Genomic DNA, 22,202 nt, shown 5'->3' on the forward strand with positions numbered 1-22,202 from the left:
CATCATCATTTTTTTTTTTTTTTTGTAATGCCATATTGTTTTGATCGAGCAACCTAAAATTAAGATAAATTGCTGAGTAAAAGGAAAATTCCATATTGAATGATATTTGCAGTAAAATATTTTTCTTTTTTGACCCCAAAATGAAATTATAAATTTTACCATTAACAATACCAAGCTTATTTCAGAAATAATTCAACAATATTCAGCCTTCAGAAAGTATAGTAGGCTGGGCTTGATGGTACACACCTGTAATCCTAGGGAGCCAGAGACAAGAGAATGGCAAGTTCAAGGCCAGCCTCAGCAATTGAGTGAGACCTTATCTTAGGATGTATCTCAATGACAAGAGGGTTTCTGGGTTCAATCTCCAGTACCACAAGAAGAAAAAAGAAGAGAAAGAACATGCAAAGTAGTGTATTTTATTAGTTACTGTGTTATAAGAAAGCAGAGAAGTTCTGGGTATGGTGGCTCACATCTGTAATCCCAGTGGCTAGGGAGGCTGAGACAGGAGGATCACGAGTTCAAAGCCAGCCTCAGCAAAAGTGAGGAGTAAAGTAACTCAGTTAGAGTGTCTAAATAAAATGTAAAATATGGCTGGGGATGTGGCTCAGTGGTTGAGTGCCCCTGAGTTCAGTCCCCGGTCCCGCCACCCCCCCACCCCGCGCCAAAAAAGTAGAGAAGTTCTTCCAGTTATGAATGTTGATATGTATTAATTATATAGAATATGTAAATTTGAAATTCTAATCCTTATCAAATGATTTTAGGTAGTTAATTAAATCATCATGGGCAATATTACAATACAATGATTTGTTTAGTGGATGACTAGAAAAATTCTCAAAACAGAAAAAGATGTATAAATGGTGAAAAATAGGGGTGGAAGTGATTTAGCTGTTGATGCTTGCTTAGCAAGTGTACTGCCCTGAGTTTTATCCCCAGCACTGCAAAAACTAATAAATAAATGGAGAAAAATAAATCAGGCTAATGCTCAGAAGTATATTATTTAAGTCAATTATACTGCAAGCATACTATAAATTTGTCATGGGAACTTGCCTTAAATAAGATAACAGACATAGAGCTTCTTGCTAAGGAGTAGATTCCTTGGTGTTAATTTGGCCACTTAAATAATTGAGGTAAACAGTAGAGATGTGGTAGTCGCAGGCCATCAAGTTCAATGAGGCTCCCTCTCCTATCCTCCTATCTTTCCCAAGTGCTCAAGGAAATGATCTCTGTTCTTTAAAACAGTTCTAAAGATAAGGGGAAATTGGCTGAAAATTCAGAGCACACTGTACAGTTCATTATTTCCATAGCATGGAAAATTTAGGTGAGCCTTGAGAAAGGTTCTAATTATATTTGTGTACTCTAACTGCATTAATATTCTTAGAACACTCAAAATTTTTCCATTTTTGCTACTCTTTGCTATTAATTGCATTTTGTTTCTCCAGGATAAAGAATATTATACCATATTTTATCATTTTATAAGTATAACCTGTAAGAGAATAATTGTGCTCAGTGCATATTTTTTTCCTCTTATGTCTTAAGGAAGAGAGAGAAAATCCTTCAAAGCGGAGTAGAATTGAACGTGATATAGATAATAATTTGATCACATCATCACCAAGAACAGGAGAAAAGCCTAACAAACAGATATCTCGAGTAAGACGGAAAAGTCAAGTAAATGGAGGTTTGTTAATATTTAGATACTGTTTAATTTAGGTGTAAGCAGAGATCTTATTTGACATGTTCCTAGTCTGTTTTAAAAATCTACTTTGAGTAAATTTTTCCTTATTTTTGTGTTCAGTATTAGTAGCATGAAGTGAAATGAAAATATATCTTTCTAAAATATTTTACTTTGATGAATTAAATAAAGGCAGAATAATTAGCTTTATACTACTTAGCATAAAAAAAAGTATATGGATTGGGGTTGGAGATGTATCTTAGTGGTGAAGTGCTTGCCTAGCATGCCAGAGGCCCTGGGTTCAAGTCCCAGCATCAAAAAAAAAGAAAAAAAAAAGTGTATAAGAGTCAACATTAAAAAAAATTTTTTTTAGTTGCATGTGAACGTGATAACCTTTATTATTTATTTATTTATTTATTTTTTTAATGTGGTGCTGAGAATCAAACCTAGTGCCTCATATGTGCTAGGCAAACCTCTACCACTGAGCCACAACCCCAGCCCCAAGAATCAACATTTTTTACTTCTAATAAGTTAATTTCTGAAAGCAGTAATAATTGTGACTTAATATAACTGAAACATGTACAAAAAGTTTGTTTCTGGATCATGCTACTTATGAGCTCAGAGGGTACTTAGATCATTTAGACTAGCATTTCTCAATTAGGGGTAGTTTTGCTTCTATGGGACATTTGTCACTATCTGGAATCCTTCACAGTTGTCACCACCTGTGGAGGGGTTGCAACAATCATCTACCAGTTAGATGTCAGATATGTTACTAAACATTCTACAATGCAGTAAAGCCCCTCACAATAAAGAATTATCAGGCCCAAATGTCAGTAATACAGCTATTGATACATCCTGTCAGTATCTTATTGTATAGCTGAGAAGTTCCTCACAATCAATAGGAAGGAGAAGAACAATAAGGACAAGCAGAGAAAGCTATAAAGAACAGTATTTTAGAGCATGAGGTGCTCTAAAACTCTCTTGTTCCCTTAGTACTGGGAATTGAATCCAGGGATGCTCTACCACTGAGCTACATTTTCAGTCCTTTGCATTTTGTATTTTGAGATGGAGTTCCTCTAAGTTGCTGAGGCTGACCTGGAATATATGACCTCCTGCTTTAGAACTGCCTCCTTGCCAGTATCTGGGTTGTAGGCATGCACCATCTCACCAAGCTAACTAAAACTGTTTTACACACAAGAGCAATAACAGTTCTTTCCTCATTCCCTCAGTGCAGTAATGTGTCTTTATTGTTTAAAGTGATCAATATGGAGAAAAGGACACTTAGGACAGAGAGGAGAAGAAAGAGGGATAAACAAGTTAAGCTGGGTGTGGTAGTGTACACTGTAATCCCAGTGACTTAAGAGACTGAAGCAGGAGGATCACAAATTGAAGGCCAGGCTGGGCAACTGGGCAAGACCTTGTCTCAAAATAAAGTATTAAAAAGGGGTAGGGATGTAGCCTAGTATTAGAGTACCACTGGCTGGGTTCAATCCCTACTACTAATGAATGAATGTATAGCTCAGTGGTAGAGTACCCCTGGGTTAAATCCCCAGTACCACCTAAATGTGTACATACATAATTTTTTAAAAATAATGAATAATGAATGAAGCTGGTTGCGGTGGCACAGGCCTGTAATCCCAGCAGCTCGGGAGGATGAGTCAGGAGGATCGAAAGTTCAAAGCCAGCCTCAGCAAAAGCAAGGCACTAAGCAAGTCAGTGAGACCGTCTCTAAATAAAATACAAAAATAGGGCTGGGGATGTGGCTCAGTAGTTGAGGGCCCCTGAGTTAAATCCCTGGTACCAAATCGGAAAAAAAAAGGAATGAGAGAAACAAGTTTTTGTTGTTGTTGTTGTTTTGTTTTTAAAGCTATATCAAAAAGGTAACATTGTGGAGGATAAGTCAAAGTCAAAACTTTTCATTTTATTTTTGTTTTATATTTCCCAAATATCTGTGAAATTTTTTACTTACAAGATCATTCTTCCTAACCACTCTGAAATGGCTCAGATTTCATGTTTTGTTTTATTTTTTCTTTTTATCATTTTGGGGATTGAATCCCAAGGCCTTGTACTTGCTAGGCTTTACCACTGAGCTATCTTCTCCAGCTCTAATAAGTAATTTTTGACACAGCTGTATTTGACCTTCTTCAGTAGCGCCAGGTTGCCTCTAATGATTTAACTGTCATTCTTTAGAAAGATATGAGGGAAGGTTTTATGAAGTAGGCAGCATTCCAAAGTGTAATCAAAAACAGAATCTTGCCTTCATGCTTTTGATACTGATAACTTGTTTACTTTCTTACAAAGAATTTTTTTTCATTTTCTGTTACACTATATTAATTTGAAGCCTTTTGATTTGTATAATTTTGTATTTAAATTTACTTTGAAAAAAAACTCAATAAATGTTAACAATAATAAAGTGTTACTTTATGATTATTTGATTTACTAATGATTTACCTCAGTATTTCTTTATTAATCACTCCTGAATGTTAATTAGTTTTCGAAAGTATTTGAGGGGAGAAAAGTTATTTTTTAAATGATTTATGTGTAATTTCTGAAAGTCACTGTTTATGACCTTTTTTTTCTATTCTTTCTTAGAAGCTGGCAGTTATGAAATGACAAATCAACATGCAAAACAAAATGGGAAATTAGAAGAAAATCCTTCCTCTGGCAGTCCTCCAAGGACTACATTGTTGGGGACCATATTTTCTCCTGTCTTCAACTTTTTTTCACCAGCAAATAAAAATGGTATGTATAAACCATTTTCATATGGTTAAGTATTAACTATAATTTAATATTGTTAAATTATAGTTAATAAACTATGAAGTTAATAAATTATGAAGGGTTTAAACCTTCATAATTTTTAAAAAGTTTTTTTTTTTTTTTTTAAATATTTATTTATTTATTTTTGTTTTCGGCGGACACAACATCTTTGTTTGTATGTGGTGCTGAGGACTGAACCCGGGCCGCACACATGCCAGGCGAGCGCGCTACCTCTTGAGCCACATCCCCAGCCCCGTAAAAAGTTTTTTTTTAATTTTACTGCCATATTTTGTCAGCATCTTATTTGTTTTATGAACTGGTTAAAAATGTACAGTTCCTTGAAAGTATTTTTTAATTTACTGAAATAATTTGTTTTTTCTATGCTTTCATTATCTGAAAATCTAGATGATAAGACTTTGGTCTAGAGGGATAATTTTTATTTTTATTATTATTGGGGTGACTTCTATAATTCTTTTTTTTAATCTTTTTTTTTTTTCTTTAGAGAGAGAGAGAGAAATTTTTTTTTTTTTTTAATATTTATTTTTTAGTTTTTTTTTCGGCGGACACAACATCTTTGTTTGTATGTGGTGCTGAGGATCGAACCCGGGCCACACGCATGCCAGGCGAGCGCGCTACCGCTTGAGCCACATCCCCAGCCCTCTTTTTAGTTGTAGATAGACACAAACGTTTATTTTATTTATCTTCATGTGCTGCTGAGGATCCAACCCAGTGTCTCATATGTGCTAGGCAATTTCTCTACCACTGAGCCATAACCCTAGCCTGATTGACTTCTGTGTGTGTGTGTGTGTGTGTGTGTATGTATGTATATCTATATATATATATTTTTGTGTGTGTGTGTGTGTGTGTGTGTGTCAGGGATTGAACTCAGGGCGTTTGACCACTGAGCCACATTCCTAGCCCTATTTTGCATTTTATTTAGAGACAGGGTCTCACTGAGTTGCTTAATGCCTTGCCTTTGCTGAGGTTGGCTTTGAACTTGCGATCTTCCTGCCTCGGCCTCCCTAGCTGCTGGGATTACTGGTGTGTGCTACTGCGCCCTGTCCAACTTCTATAATTCTTAAAGAATATATAGCAGAGAATCCAGAAACATTTCCAGTATTCTGTGACATTACAGATTTATTAAATACCTTTAAACTGAAACCATATAATTTTTTGTAATGCAGTTTTATTATCTTTTTTTTTTCCTCCTAGTTATCTTCAATCTAGATAAATAGTAATTTGTTTTATTTGAATTAAGGTATTAATAGTACTCTAATACTATTCTTAGGTAATAAATAATACTCTAATTCAAATGAATCAAAGATTTTATTATATAAAGTCTTTACAAAAGAATCAAATTTGGGGCTGGGATTGTGGCTCAGCGGTGGAGCGCTCGCCTAGCACGGGCAGGGACCTGGGTTCGATCCTCAGCACCACATAAAAATAAAGGCATTGTGTTGTGTCCATCTACACCTAAAAAATAAATATAAAAAAAAATCAAATTTGCTTCTTTACTTTTTTGGGGGCTGGGGATACTAGAGATTTAACTCAGGGCCTCATTCATCATTTATTTTATTTTGAGACAGTCTCACTAAATTACCCAGGCTGGCCTCAAATTTAGGATCTTCATGCCACAGCCTACTAAGTACATGCCCTTACCTGGCCCCTTCTTTTCTTTTTTTTAGTATTTTAGTTGTTGACAGACTTTTATTGATTGATTGATTTATATATGATGCTGAGATTTGAACCCAGTGCCTCACACATGTAGGCAAGCACTCTACCACTGAACCACAACCTCAGCCCACCCTTCATTTTTTTTTTTTAACAGCTTGTTTACTATACTGTGTTTTTATTTATGATAGTTTATTTTTTAGGCTAGTTGAGGGCAAAGGATAGTCTTTATTTTTGATACAGTATGTGCACATGGAAAATGTGTGTTGCCTAATTACTTAAATTCCAGTCTTAATTATGTTGCTGAATAATAGTGTGTGTGTGGTGGGGGTATTTATTTTCCTGGTGGTTCTGGTGATTAAACCCAGAGCCTCACATATACTAGGCAATTGCTTTATCTTTGAGCTACATCCGTAGCCCTTTTTAATTTTGAGACAGCATCTCACTAAATCTCCCTTGTTGACCTCAAACTTGCCTGAATGCCGTTAGTGGCTGGGCCCACAGGCTTGATAATGCAAATTTTATTTTTATTTTTTTGCTTATTCATCTGTTTGGTACTAGAGATCAAACCTAGGGACACTTAATCACTCTGTGCTATATCCCCAGCCCTATCTATCTATCTGTCTATTTATTTATTTAGGGGATTGAACTTCAGAGGCACTCAACCACTGAGCCATGTCCCCAGCTCTATTTTGTATTTTTTTTAGAGATAGGGTCTCACTGAGTTGCTTAGAGCAGCAGCTTGCTTTGAACTCAAAATCCTCCTGCCTCAGCCTCCTGAGCCAACTGGGATTAAAATTTTTGAGACAGGGTCTCAATAAGTTGCTGAAGCTGGTCTCAAACTTGCATTCCTCCCTCAGCTTCCCAAGTTGCTAGGATTATAGGCATGCACAACTGTTTAACTGATAGTGCAGCTTTTGTATGTATTTATTTTAGTTGTAGATAGACACAGTGCCTTTATTTATTTTTATGTGGTGCTGAGGATTGAACCCAGTGCCTCAGACCTTGCTAGGCAAGCACTCTACCACTGAGCTACAACCTCAACCTTGGGGCAGTTTTGTTTTTTTCCTTAGTTGTAGTTGGACACAATACCTTTCTTTCTTTCTTTCTCTTTTCTTTTCTTTTCTTTCTTTCTCCCCCCCCCCCCCCCCATATATATGGTGCTGAGGATTGATCCCAGGGCCTCCCATGTGGTAGGCGAACACTCTACTGCTAAGCCACAACCCCCAGCCCGCTAGGGCAGTTTTTGAAAGGCAGAATGGGGGCTGGGGCTGTAGCTCAGTTGTAGGACACTTGCCTCACACATATAAGGCACTGCACTATATAAAAATAAATGAATAAGTAAAGGTATTGTGTCCATCTACAACTAAAAAATATTTTTTTTAAAAAAAGGCAGAATTGTATAATGTAGAATCAAGAATGTCCTGAGGAAGAAAATAATGCATATTAGTACATGAAGGGACTGTAGAATTCTTGTGCTTCTTAATCCATGAAATGGCATAATTATATTTAAGTGTTTGGAGTGTCTTGAGGATTTCCATTCATTTTAATAAATGTTTATTGAGCATCTCTAATGTTTACTGTTAGTTACTGGAAATTTAGAAATGATTGGCACATGATCCCTGGCTTCAGGGATCTTACTTTTGTTGGGCATGGTGCTGTATACCCAGCTACTTGGTAACCTGTGGCAGGAGGATTACAAGTTCAAGGCAAACTTGGGCTAATTAGCATGATCCTTTTTCCCTACAAAAATGTTTCCTTTTTATGATTAAATCAGTGTAATAAATTTTATAGGCACATTGTAGAGATACGGAACATTGAAATACTTTGAGAATGGAGTGATCCTCTGTGGTGGGTGATGGGTTTAGTGAGTCACAGAACATGTGATAGAAAAGTTGGATCTTGAAAGGTGGTAAAGAGCATTCCAGGTAGAAGAAGCAGTATGAGCAAAGGCCCCACAGCATTTAAAACAGACAGAACATTGGGTTTGAAAAGGGGAAAGGTGAGAAAGTTATGAAAAAGGCAGATTATGGTGCTAACAAAATGTTTGAACTTTATAGTCTGGGGATTGGCTGAAAGGTTTTTAATCTAGTGAAATGATGAGTCAGATTTATGTTTTATAATGATCACTTGGCAAGAATACATAGGCTAGATCCTAAAGAGACTGGAGGCTGGGAAAAATTAATAGAATTGTAGTAGTCCATGAGACTTTAGTATTAGAAAAGAGAGGAAGAGGATATAAAATGGACAAGTTTGGGGCACAGATTAGAGGTGATAGAAAGAGAGATTAAAGAAGAAGAAAGCTCCATGGACATAATTGAGTTTAATTCAAGCTGTGCTGGTCTTGAGATGTCATGAAACAACAAAATTAAAATGTATAGTAAGAGCTTTGTCATTCCAATGTTGATTTCAGATTTCTGGGTTTAAGCAGCAGACTATGCTATCATCTTGGAATCAGTGGAAGCCAGTGGAACAAATTGTTTATTTTAGTTCTGCAAACCAAGACTAGAATTTTGCGGGGAAACATTGAAGGACTGGAAAAATTAAGAGCAGCCAACAAAAGAAGACATGGAGGAAGCCAGGAGATGAGACTTAATAAAAGAGAAAGGACTGTTCAAACCCAGAGCATGGATTAAGAATTATAAAGATAGAAGAAAAGGAAATGAGCATTGAAAGGACATAACTAAGCTGACCAATTAGAAGGGCATTAGTTTCTTTGCCAAAAAGTTTCAGAGGAGCGTTCAGATTTGGAAGCCCAGTATTACTGAGTTAGAATAATAAAATGGAGAGTAAGAAAGGAAACAGCAAATGTAGATTACTTTTATGAAAAGCGTTGAGTGTGAATGAAAAACTAGAGAAGTCACACAGTCTCCATCAATAGTTTGTAAGAGCCAAATATTTTTGTATTTTATGCCTCAGGGAAGTATCTAATATAGGAAAAAGTTGAAAACTGAAAAAAAGAGGAAAGTGGAGAAAGTTTCTAGAGATCATTGACAGAGCTGGGATCAAAAGAACAGGTAAAAGGATTTAAACTGAAATAGGATAGGGAGACATTTTTTCCTAATGCTGGAGGGAAAAAACTCCAAAGGTTAACATACAGAAGTTTAAGGAAGAAAGACTTGATATTTGGTAGTTACAATTTTTTCTTTGAAAGAGGGGATTGTTTTATTTATAGGGGTGGTACTAGTGGCGGGGACTTGAAGAGAATACTGAAGGGTTAAAATGTTGCTCTGGGAAGGAGCTGAGACAAAAAAGTGCTGCGCAGCATGCTAGAGGCCTAGTTAAGATTGGGGGATTTCATCTGGAGTATGACCAGACTTTAATAATTGTATTGTTTCCTTTAGTAGTCTGAGAAGCCTGTCATAATAATTCAAGAGGGATTTCTTGATTTATGTCAGTGGAAGGACACGGAAACAAGATTGCTGAGAGCATTGGCTTGCAAGTGGGTTCAGTGATATACTATGAAGTCTAGGTGAGAAGAGTGGGGAAGAAGTTGATGAGTGATGTGTTAGGATGGATCCTCAAGCATGATGATCACATATAATGGGAATAAGATAGATAATTGGAAGATTACAAGGTTGCAGTAAGATTAATGTTAATTTTATATTAAACCTAATATTAATTTTAGGTTTCAGAGATGAACAGTTTCTTAGTTTTAATATCCAGCTTATTGCCTTGGTAATAATGGCTAAAGAACAGTTTGAAGATATTTAAAACTCAAGAAAGTAAAAACTTTGAGGATTAGTCATTGGATGAGTCACAGGCATCATTTGTAATAAAAAACTAGATAAGATACCATGTTTATTAATAGAGTGATGATGAACTAATAGCTAGGTGTTGAACTTCTGTGACTGAGAGGATCCTGGTAGTATATGTTAGATGAGAGCATTGAGAATTAGTGAAAAGTTATATTAGCCACATGATGTTAGTCTCAAAGAGCAGGTTCCACCCCCAACCCCTCTATTAGTGGAAAAATCAGTCATCTGTTAGTAGGACTGGAGATAAATTCTGATTCAATTAGTATATTTGGCATGGGAGTATAAAGAACATTGAGTGCATCAGGAAAATAAATGCTTTTAGGAAAGAAGTTAAATTTAAAGCAATAATGCAGAGAATACAAGGGAATTGTGAATGTTGGAAGTTTTGTTATTTTTGTTGTTTAAAATGACATTTGAAGGATTTCAGAAATAGAATGGGATCATTTCATTGTGGAAGAAGAACTGGATGATTTTGTTATTGAGATGGTATTTTGTTGAGTAATTATTTTGGTGTCTTAATAAAAAGGTTCTTATGGTTAGGGGAACATTTAGCTTATTCTTGGATAAGTGCCACTGGTTGAAAAATTACAATTCCCTACATTGGCTAGGATGCTTGTATTTGAATTAGAAGAATTTAAGTTGTTTGGGAATAATGAACATATATGAAATGCCTGGCACATAGTATGTTCTTAAAAAATGGTATATGCTTTAGTGAAAAGAAGTTCTAAATTATGACTCTTATTTGAGTATAAATAGGTGTTTCTGAACTATTTGAAAGTTAAAAAAAAAATGTGTTCATCGGTGTGGTGACACATGCCTATAATCCCAGTGACTTTGGAGACTGAGGCAGGAGGACCACAAGTTCCAGGCCAGCCACAGCAACTTAACAAGGCTTTGTTTCAGAATAAAAAGGACTGGGGATGTGGCTCAGTGGTTAAGCACCTATAGGTTCAATCCCTGGCACCAAAAAAAAAAAAAAAAAAAAAAATTTCCCCCCATTTAAAAAAAATTAGTGTATAATTGTATGTTGTATTGGGGTTCATTTTGACAAAATCAAACATGCAAGGAATTTGATTTCAATCACCATTCCCCCATCTTACTCTTTTCTCCCTCTATTCTTCTTCCTCTCTTCTACTGAGCTTCCTTTTGTTCCTTTATTTATTTTTGATTGGTACTTTATACATATACATAAAAGTGAGATTCCCTTTGGCACATTTATGTATGTATATAACATGATTTTGTTAAATTCATTCCTTATCTCTTCCCCTTTCCTTTCCTTCCTCCCTCTCGTTCTTCTGTACTTCACTGGTCTTCTCTATATACTTGTGATATCCAACACCCCCTCACCTCCCAACTGCCTTCTTTCCCTTATTTTTCTCTAGCTTCCACATATGAGAGAAAACATTCAACCCTTGATTTTTTCTAAGTGTGGCTTATTTCACTGGGCATGATTTTCTCCATTTTCATCCATTTACTAGCAAATGCAATAATTTCATTCTTCTTTATGGCCAAGTAAAACTCCGTTGTGTATATATCACATTTTTTTGATCCATTCATCTATTGACAAGCATCTGGGTTGATTCCATAATTTGGCTATTTTGAATTGTGCTGTAAGTATATAAACATTAGAGTATTTATTGCTATAGTAATTACTGCTGGTTTTAGTCCTTTTGGATAAATAGCAAGGAGTGGGATAGCTTGAGTTACATGGTGGTTCATAAACATTCTTTTTTATTTCTTTTCATTTCTCTGGTTGTATGCGATGTAGAGTCACACCGGTACAGTCTTACATGTACCTAGGGTAATGATGTCCTTCTTATTCCACCATCTTTTCTGCCTCCATACACGCTCCCCACTTCTCCCTCCCCTTTGCCCAATCAAAGTTCTTCCATTTTTTCCATCATCACCCCCCACCCACACACATGGATAAGCATCCACTTATCAGAGAGAACACTTGGCCTTTGGTTTTTTGGGATTGGCTTACTTTGCTTAGCATGATACTCTCCAACTCCATCCATTTACCTGCAAATGCCATAATTTTATTCTCTTTTAATGCTGAGTAATATTCTATACTATAGCTTTTTTATCCATTCATCTGTTGAAGGGCATCTAGGTTGCTTACAGTTTAGCTATTGTGAATTGAGCTGCTATGAACATTGATGTAGCTGCATTGCTCTAGTATGCTGATTTTAAGTCCTTTGAGTATAAATCGAGGAGTGGGATAGCTGGGTCAAATTGTGATCATAAACATTCTTGATCCTTATTTTTTGTGAAAAGTGTATAGAAGACTTTCTAAAGGCTGTATCCTTAGCTTTGTTCCTATATAAAGTATTAGTCCAAATAAATTACCTAATGATAATTGCATTTAATTTTTCTAAATATTTGAGTTCTTCAGTGATGATAGTACACTGAATTCTGATTGCAGGAACGTCAGGATCAGATTCCCCAGGACAGGCTGTGGAAGCTGAAGAGATAGTAAAACAACTTGATATGGAACAGGTGGATGAGATCACTACCAGTACTACAACATCAACTAATGGAGCAGCTTACTCAAATCAAGCAGTACAAGTGAGGCCATCGATAAATAATGGTTTAGAAGAAGCAGAAGAAACAGTTAATCGTGATATCCCACCCCTTACAGGTGAAGAAAATTCATTTTTTATGTGTCTTCATTAGTAGTTTATAAAAATATAGTATATCAGATTTTTTTCTTGAATGGGCAGATTAAATGCATAAACTTTTCTTCCTTGAAGTTAAAAAGAAAATTAAATTGGAAACAAAATTTTATCCCAGAAATCCAAAGTCATTATTTGCACTAGTCTTGGACCCTAGGTCTGCAGTCCCTGCCTAGAGGCAGTGTCACAATTTTAGATTTATTGCATACCTGAATGATGTACCCCCAAGGGGGATGTTTCTGGATCTCTCCCTATACCCAAATTTTGCAGTCTTATGGATCTTTATAAACTTCATTAACATAATTATTACTTTCTTAGCCAGTAGCCATTGAAATGTAGAAACTTAATGCATCTGAGAGGTAGATATACCTAGTATAAGATCAAATTGTGTTCCACCATTCCTGAAAGTGAAGTAAAATTGAGGATAGTCAACTTCTTTCTGGGGCAGACATTTTATCTTAGATTTGTTTTCTGTTCCTTATGGTGCCAGATACTTGAGAGACCCAGTAAATGTATATTGGTTAAGAAGAATGGTTTGGCATAAAGAAGTAGAATAATGTACTTCTCTCATATATAAAGTGGAAACTTTAAACAAGCAAACAAACAAAAAATACACACACAATAAAACAGCAGAAAACATTTAAAGAAAAAAAAATGCACAGAATTGTGAATCTTCTATATATTAAAACTCATTAGCCAGGTGCAGTGGCGCACGCCTGTAATCCCAGCAGCTCAGGATGCTGAGGCAGGAGAATCACAAGTTCAAAGCCAGCTTCAGCAACAGCGAGGTACTAAGCAACTCAGTGAGACCCTGTCTGTAAAATAAAATACAAAATAGGGCTGGAGATGTGGCTCAGTGTTTGAGTGCTCCTGGGTTCAATCCCTAGAACCCCCTGCCTCCCAACAATCAATCACTTATTAATACCAATATAAAGAGAAAAGCACCAAAAGAGAGGCAAGACTTAATTTCATGGAGCCAAAAATTCTTAATTGTACTGTTACGCCCAGAATTTAAGAATGATACTAAATCTAACAAGCAGATCAACAAGGTTACGCACAGATTAACTTACCTTTGACCAATGTTTTCATGCTGATTACATTGCCCAGGGTTATAAATCTAATGAATGGTAAAGGATAAAGTCCAGGACTCTTGGCTATAATAAGTCTTTGTATTTATTTTTTATGACAACTGTGAAGGTGGAAAAGTGATTTCTGTAACCTTAATTTCTGGATAGGAAAAGTAAGACTTAATTTATGAACACCTATTTTTTGTGATGGGAATTATTGATAATGATGAATAAGGTATACACTCCTTGACCCTAAAGAGTTCATGATCTAATTGAAGAGCCAGGTAAGCAGAAAAATTACCATGTGGTGAGTGCTATTACAAATAAGTAAGCAAGATGATGTGGTGGCACATTGCAGTTACTCTGGGATGATGATGATAAGAGAACAGAGCCAAAGAAGACAAGAAGGTAGCTTATTACCATTTTAAAGCTAAAAATTGTGTTTCAAACTGTCTCAAGACCCCAAAGTATCATTTGGAATGTTAACAAACTTCAAAGCAAACTTAATAACATATATATCTAACTCTACAATCAAAGGGGAAGAATTACTACCACAGCTTAATGGAACCCAGAGTCTCTTGAGAGAGTTTGAAACACAGTTTTCTTAGTTTTAAAATGATAAATGGGGTATGTCTGTAGCCCCTCCCTTATACTCTCGAGGCTTAGGTGGGAGGATCACTTGAGCCCTGGAATTCTGGACCAGCTTAGGCAACTTAGACTTCATCTCAGAAATAAATGAATAAATGGTAGTAATAATAATACAGGGTTTTGAAGGCTAAATACAGTGAAATATGAAAGATGCATAGTATGTTGGAATTCAGTATATGTTCTATACTTTCTCTGAGGTCAGTAGGAATTTGGAATAGTGAAGTAGTTGGAAGATACATTTTTCATTATCCCCTTGTGTTAGTGAACTATTTCAGGTATAAATTGTCACAGATAAATAAAAATTCTGCTTTACATCTTATGTTATTTGAACAAACACATCAAAGTGACTTGTCTAAGAAAGCCTAAATACATAATTGTAAAAAAGGGTTAATTTTTTGTCCTGAAACTTACCCTCTAACACTTGATTTCTAAGGATTACAGACACTTTTATTGGGTTCCACCTAAAATCGTTGCCTTTGAGACATTACTTGTTTAGATTGTAAGGAACAATCTTCCTCTCCTTCAGTGTAAGTCACAGTTATTGTCTTAGGAAATTCTTAGCATGTTTCTATAGCATAATGTTTTTTAATTGATATAATCTTAGTTTAGACAGAATGAATTATATAGAATATAATTGTTCCTTAATTATTTTAAAGTTGTAAGTTAGAAGTAAAATATAAAGCTATTTTTTTTCTACATGCAGCAACATGTAGACATGATACATTACTTAACCATTTTTTGGGGGGGGGTGGGCGGGCAGTACTTGGGATTGAATCCATGGCCTTGCACATGCTAGGCAAGCGCTCTACCATGACCTGCATCCCCAACCTCATTACTTAGCTTTTTAAGATCATAGATACAACCTTGAGATTCCTGGGAAAATGTACATAAGTCTTCGTGGGGTTCACGGACTTTTTAAAAATTATTTTTGACACGTGAAAACTGATGTAGTACCATGCAGTGTTTCAATACATATATATATTGTGTAATGTTTACATCAGGTTAAACGTCTATCTTCTTAAACATTTATTATTTCTTGATGGTGAAACATTCAAAATCCTTTTTTCTAGCTTTTGGAAGTGGACAGTACTTACTGTTATCTACAGTAACCCTACTGTGCAGTAGCATACCATTACCTCTCACTCCTCTCTAACTGTAACTTAGTACCCATTGATCAATTTCTGCCCAACTCCTGCATCCACTGATCTCTGGTAACCACCATTCTATTATCAACTTCTATGGTACTTGTCTTTCTGTACCTGGCTTATTTCAGTTAATGATCTGCAGTTCCATTCATGTTGTTATAAATGAATGCTTGGACTTCTTAAAGACTGTTCATGAATCTCAGATTTTAAAACTATGTTTGGGGCTGGAGATGTAGCTCAGAGGTAGAGCACTTGCCTAGCATGTGTGAGGTCCTGTGTTAAAGCCCCACTGCTACCACAAAAACAACAACAACAAAAGATGTAACCTTGAAAACAAGTGGAAAATTCTGAATAAAATTAAATATGTCTATAACCCGAAACTTAAAAATAAATAAGTAAATAAAGACCATGGTTGGATCTGTTGTTAGCATATATTTATTGACTACCTATATGTACAAGGCACTTTGTGGTATAGTTTTGATACAAAAACACCATAAGAACTTTATGGTTATCACATACAATCACTATCCAGTTAGAAACTGGATTTTTGTGGGGTATTATTTTTAATAAGTAGTAATTTTTTTCTACTAGTCATGATATTTGTTATTCTATCTGTAGTGATAGGTTTTCTCCTTTGAATGTAGTTAAATATATGTTACTAAATTTGCTTTAAAATGCTGTGTAGTTACAAGTTAACTACAAGTAGTTACAAGGTACTTTTGTCTTTAATCTTATATATTCAGAGCCTCAGGAAGATCTTATATAGAAACAATAAAAATGCATATTTAAAGGAAGCATTGAGTGTGTAAAAGTAACATCTTCTTTTCATTTTATTAAATAGCACCAGTAACTCCAGAGAGTGGTTATTCATCAGCCCATGCAGAAGCCACCTATGAAGAAGACTGGGAAGTATTTGACCCGTGAGTTATCTGGTTTAAAATTTTTTCTCTTTACTTAATAACTTTTCAAGTTTATGTTGATGCAAAAGCTGGCACTTTCAGTAGAAACCTTAATTTGGGGCTGGGGATGTGGCTCAAGTGGTAGCGCGCTCGCCTGGCATGCGTGCGGCCCAGGTTCGATCCTCAGCACCACGTACAAACAATGATGTTGTGTCTGCCAATTACTAAAAAATAAATATTAAAAAAAAAAAGAAACCTTAATTTGAATTTTGATTTTTATCCTGGGCTAGTATTACATGGTAGAATACTCTCTTGTGATGCTGAGCAGCAAACTGTAGTTCCCGATCAGCCATGTGATCATGAGGGTAAATAATTGATATTTTGCATTTTACGTTGTTGCTAAACATCAAAGTTTGACCTTTTAGCTATATTAAATGATTTTCAACTTAAGATGCATTTATTGGGATGATTATAGTGACACTCTCCTGTAATCTTGGAGACCACAAGGCAAGAGGAATGCAAGTTCAAGGTCAACCTGGACAACTGAGTGAGACCCTGTCTCCAAATAAAAGATTTTTTAAAAAGCCAGGAATGCTTGGGGCTGGGACTGTGGGTCAGTGGTAGAGCACTCACCTAGCATGTGTGAGGTGCTGGGTTTGAACCTCAGCACAGCATAAAGATAAATAAATAAAGGTATTGTCCATCTACAACTAAAAAGTAAAGATATTTTTAAAAAAGAAAAAGAAAAAAAGCAAGGAACCAGTGGTAGAGGACTTGCCTAGCTCAAGTCCTGGGTTCAACCCCCAGTAACCAGTGTACACAGTGGGTTTTAGAGAGGGAATCTGATAGTGAGGAGCATCTGTTTTAGGAAGAGCATGTGATTTCTAGGTATTAATATCTTTACTGAGACATGGAGATATTAATTTGTATATTTTCACTTTTTCTTACATGTTTTTACTGGGTTAAATGGGCTTTATTAAATATTTTTAAATGTACTAAATTTAATAATATGCTTTATGTTTATAAAAATAGAAATATTAAACTTTTCTTAAAATTTGATTTATAGCTATTATTTCATCAAACATGTCCCACCACTGACAGAAGAACAACTAAATAGGAAACCTGCTCTTCCATTGAAAACAAGAAGCACACCAGAATTCTCCTTAGTTTTAGACCTGGTAAGTGTATTATCTGTAAAGGAAGAGAGAATAAAGGAGTTAAATTCTTTTTTAAAGTAACAGTCCAAAACACTGAAAATACAAATGAATAATAATGAGTAGCTATCACACTTAAAATAATGACGTCCTGGGTTTCTGGAATGTTCTTTTTAAGTATAGTCTAATGCTAGGGTTCCACGTTTGGTTGGGATCAAGTATCCTTTGAGAATAAGTCACATTTTTAATTTTTGTATTTAAATGAGTTTTCTCCTCCATATTCCTGAGACCCTTGTGATTTGTTATTTGTTTTTCTGATGCTGGGGATGGAACCCAGGGCCTCAGTTATGCTAGGAGAGTATTTTACCACTAAGCTACATACTCAGCCCCATGATTTGTTTTTCTGTCTTCTAAGAAGTTCTAATTTCATTTCATTAGAATTGTGCCTATATTTTAGATTTCCTCTTTCTTGTCAGGCTCTCAAGTTTCCCCAAAGGACCAAAAATAATTTAGGTCTCATTGAGTTAATATTATCTGATACCAATAAACTTTTCACCATGGGATTGGTGGTGCACACCTGTGATTCCCAGCGACTCAGGAGACTGCGTCAGGAATCCCAGTTCGAGGTCAGCCTCAGCAACTTAGCAAGACCTTGTCTCTAAACAAAAAATTTTAAAAGGGATGGGGACAGGGGCTGGGGAATATAGCTCAGTCGGTAGAGTGCTTGCCTAGCATGCACAAAGCCCTGGGTTTAATCCCCAGCACCACCAAAACAAACAAATAAACAACAAAAGGAACAGAGACATAGCCCTCCCCCCAAAAAAGTGTCAAAAGCATAATCTCTTAATGCTGGTGATGAAAGATTTTAATATGTTCTAAATGTGATTTAAAAATTTGTATTTTAAGAGCCAGGCATGGGCTACTAGGGAGGCTGAGGCAAGAGGATCACTTTAGCCTAGGAGTTCAAGGTTAGCCTGGGCAACAGAGCAGGACCACCATCTTTAAAAAAACAAAAACCCCCAAACCTATCTATTTTAGAGTACTAGAAAAGCTAGTAAAACAGAATATTTCATTTATTTTGCTAATACAATTTAATATGTAGTCATCACATTTACTATCTGCTTACATACATTTTCATGATATTTAGAAGCAATAAAAAGAGAAAGATGTATTTTTGAATTATGATTCATTTAGATTTGATATGCAAGTTAAAGATGAAAATGAAAAAGATTTTACTATTAGGAGCTGATGCGGTTATGATATTAAGTTTTCCCACATTATTTTGGCTTCAGTGTAAAAGAAAGATTGAGCATAAATAATCTTAGAGAACTAGATGGAGAATGATCAGATCTTAATAGGCTATAGTTGAAGCAGTAGAATTAGTTATGATTCATTTATAGGAAAGAGAAATCATTTTCTTTTAAGAATAGTTTGTATTTCAAGTGACATCGAACAATTTACAGTGACTTCCAGGGTAAATGATTGAGAACCATTCTGAAACTATAGAAGGACTGTGATTTATTAACCATGCCTGTAAAGGGCACGAAACAGTGGAGAGTAGCATGCCAATTATTACTTTAGACAGTTTTGTCTATAAAAAGAAATAGAAAAACATGCATTTTATGAGATACTGAAAAATGATGACTATTCCTTCAATATTTGTTTAAAAATTTGAAGTGTGATGGTAAATCATATACAATCATAGAAGTAAAGCTTTGCTGCAGTTGGGTACAATGAATCAAATGCATTCTGCTGTCATATATATCTAATTTAAATAAATAAATAAAAATTTAAAAAGAATACATTTTCTTAAAATGCTAACAGCAATACCTTGAAATGTGTGCTGTGTTAAGCATGTACTTTTTGCCTCCTCATAGTTTACCTTTTTTTGTTGTTGTTTTGTTTTTAGTTGTAGATGGACATGGTATCTTTATTTTTGCTTATTTATTTTTATGTGGTGCTGAGGATTGAACTCAGTGCCTCACATGGGCTAGGCAAGCACTCTGCCACTGAGCTACAGCCCTAGCTCTCATTGTTTAACTTTTAAGTTAAAAAAAAAAAAACACTAGTGCTGGGGCTGGGGCTCAGTAGCAGAGTGCTTGCCTAGCCCATGTGAGGCTAGTTAATAAGATGTGGAATCACAAACTTTGATCATTGTTGTTTAATTTTAATTGATGTTAACCCATTTGGCTCATTGGCCCAGAAATGGAACACCTACAAAAACTTGAATTGAGCAACAAATATACCACTTATGGTAACTTTGACATAATATTTGAATTTTTGTTATGTTCTCAGAGATGAAAACTTGGAACTTGATAGTTAATAAACACATTGAAAATTTAGAGGGTAGTCATTAGTAGCTTTTTTTTGTTGTTGTTGTTGTTAAATGCTTTCGTTAATACTAACAGAAGGTTTGTTTTTTGTTTTTTGTTTTTTGAAGCATTCAAGATTTAAGGAATGTAAATATTTGCATCTATCTTACATTGAACAATCCTTACTTTCTTATTCTCTTAATGAGAAAACAGGATTTGGGAATAAAAGATGACAAGTTTTCATTGCCTGCTATTTAGTTACATAATGTGGATGAAATGTATTCATGATAAAAACATCTATTTCTAAAGTAAGATTCTTTATATATAGTTTGACGATAAGGAGCTGTATGAAATATATATGTATTTGTGTGTGTGTAGAGAGAGAGAGACTTCTATAGGTATATATATAGATAGAGATATACATACATATTTAAAAAAATAGATTTTAAACTTGCATTTGCTAATTATATTAAGAAAAAAACGTGTTTTCTAACAAAGTTGGCAGCTGCAGAACTCAGAGCAGTGGTTATCAAACTTAAGCATGCATCAGAATTTCCTGAATTGCTTTTTAAAACAAAGATTGCTAAGGCCCTCCGCCCCCTGAGTTTATGAACCTTCAGAAATAGAGCTGGAGAATTTTGTTTGCATTTGTTACTAGTTTCCAGATGTTGCTGATGCCTTTTATTGGTCCAGGAACTGCACTTGAAAACTATTGACTTTAGAAAATCTTATCTTAATAATAATTATTATATACATAAAATTCCACATATGAAATAGATGCCTTAAAAAATGTTTTGGGTAATCATTACTACATAAAATTATCATTTGAAGGGTTTTTAAAAATCTTATTTCATTTATTGAATATGTTTTTTATTTTAAGGATGAAACACTAGTGCATTGTAGCCTAAATGAGCTAGAAGATGCAGCACTTACTTTTCCAGTCCTTTTCCAAGATGTCATTTATCAGGTAATTTTTAAATTTTTAACTTGATTTTTGGTCTGTTAGGGTAACATTCTGAGTTTTAAAAAAAAAAATTTTGTGTGTGTGTGTGTGTTTGATGTTCAATGTGTTTTTCTATAGACTTCCTGATTGATTTCATCAATATTTTAGTGGCCTATTAACACAAAGTACCATCATGTTAGATAGTTACATAAAACAACATTAATTTGTTACCAAAAAAATACTAACTTTTCTTACCCATTGATGTCTGCTAGATTTGTAATTTATTTGCCAGCAGGTGGAGGCAGGAGCACTGACATAGTTCCCCAAGAGGACTTTGCTAGGTTAACACCTGGTGTTTTTTCAAAAATTCAATTAATAAAAAGAAAACTCATTCCTTGTTGGTCGTTTTATTTCCTATAGTAATGTGTGCAAAATTGTAGTTTGTTAGATCTACTTTATGTTAATCACAGAATTCCAGGACACTCTTCTAGTATGGGTATAAACATTTCTCTCATCTGTGCTGATGGACAGGTAACAGTGCAAAATATATATATCATTAAGATTTCACCATGGATTATATGTGTTGGCAAAATTTTTTTTTATTTTAAGATTCTCTCTATTTTAAGAGTGAATTAATTAAATAAGCAAATATACTTGAAAAACTACAAAGTACCTTTTTATGATGGCAGTTGTATTATTAATTAGCATTAACTTTATATGTACTATATGTTGAAAGATGGGGGAAGTGTTAAAGAGTTTGTAGTCTTTCAAGAGGAAGCCAACCCGGATTAAAAATTCACGGATCATTTACCATGTAGATAATGAAAAGGTCTTTATGGTTGTTTATGTGCTCTTAATAGGCAGTTATAATGTGGTCATAGTTTTCTTGGCTGATTTTAGTTGCTATCTCATAGGAATCATGAAATTCCTCAGCTATATAGAAGTTTGTGCTTCAGGGCTACTTTACCAAATACTTCATCTGGTAATGAATCATAAGAAGATTTATTTTTGCAGTAATTGTCAGGTCTAATTTAACCTAGATAGGTGTTACAGGTGTGATAATACCTGAATACCATATATACCTTCCTTTTATGTAAACTGATTTAAGTCCTGGTATATAATCAGAGGTTGAGCAAAATATGCATAAAAATGGGATTTTAAGATCTTTCTGTTCCTTTTGAATTGGTTATTGGTTTCAGGCAAATCTTTTTTTAAGACATTATACATTGCTTTTGTTTAGGTGGACTTCAAGGACAGTAGTCATATGGCAAATACATATAAGTATAGCAACAACTTAAGTTTTCTCTTTTTAGCTTAATAACCTTGTTGGTGTTTTGTTGGGTTTTTTTTCTTTCTTTCTTTTTTTTTTGGTAAGATTGCACAGTGGCTTTAGCGGTTTGAATTTGGAAGGGAAAGCTATTTGAAAAATAGGTAAATAATGATTTTTAGATGACTCATTAAGCTTCTAGATTTGAAATTTATTTCATACAGATAGATGGCTTTT

The 22,202-nt window shown here is 34.9% G+C and overlaps 1 protein-coding gene across 3 annotated transcripts in view; it reads left to right on the forward strand.

The window, feature by feature from the left end:
- Ctdspl2 (CTD small phosphatase like 2) overlaps positions 1-22,202 on the forward strand; it is a 78,764-nt gene that overhangs the window by 33,411 nt on the left and 23,151 nt on the right. For 2 of the 3 annotated variants that reach the window (XM_058584761.1, XM_046461803.2), the window contains 6 exons: positions 1,537-1,675; positions 4,262-4,411; positions 12,281-12,496; positions 16,232-16,310; positions 17,356-17,467; positions 20,636-20,722. In XM_058584761.1, the coding sequence (XP_058440744.1) occupies positions 1,537-1,675; positions 4,262-4,411; positions 12,281-12,496; positions 16,232-16,310; positions 17,356-17,467; positions 20,636-20,722 (783 nt within the window). The remainder of the gene's footprint in view (positions 1-1,536; positions 1,676-4,261; positions 4,412-12,280; positions 12,497-16,231; positions 16,311-17,355; positions 17,468-20,635; positions 20,723-22,202) is intronic. The other variant, XM_058584762.1, reaches the window with a different exon arrangement.

The sequence above is a fragment of the Marmota monax genome, unplaced genomic scaffold (assembly GCF_021218885.2).
Source record: "Marmota monax isolate L192 unplaced genomic scaffold, Marmota_monax_Labrador192_F-V1.1 WCK01_AAM20220418_F8-fsc00001, whole genome shotgun sequence".
In the NCBI taxonomy this organism is placed as follows: Eukaryota; Metazoa; Chordata; class Mammalia; order Rodentia; family Sciuridae; genus Marmota; species Marmota monax.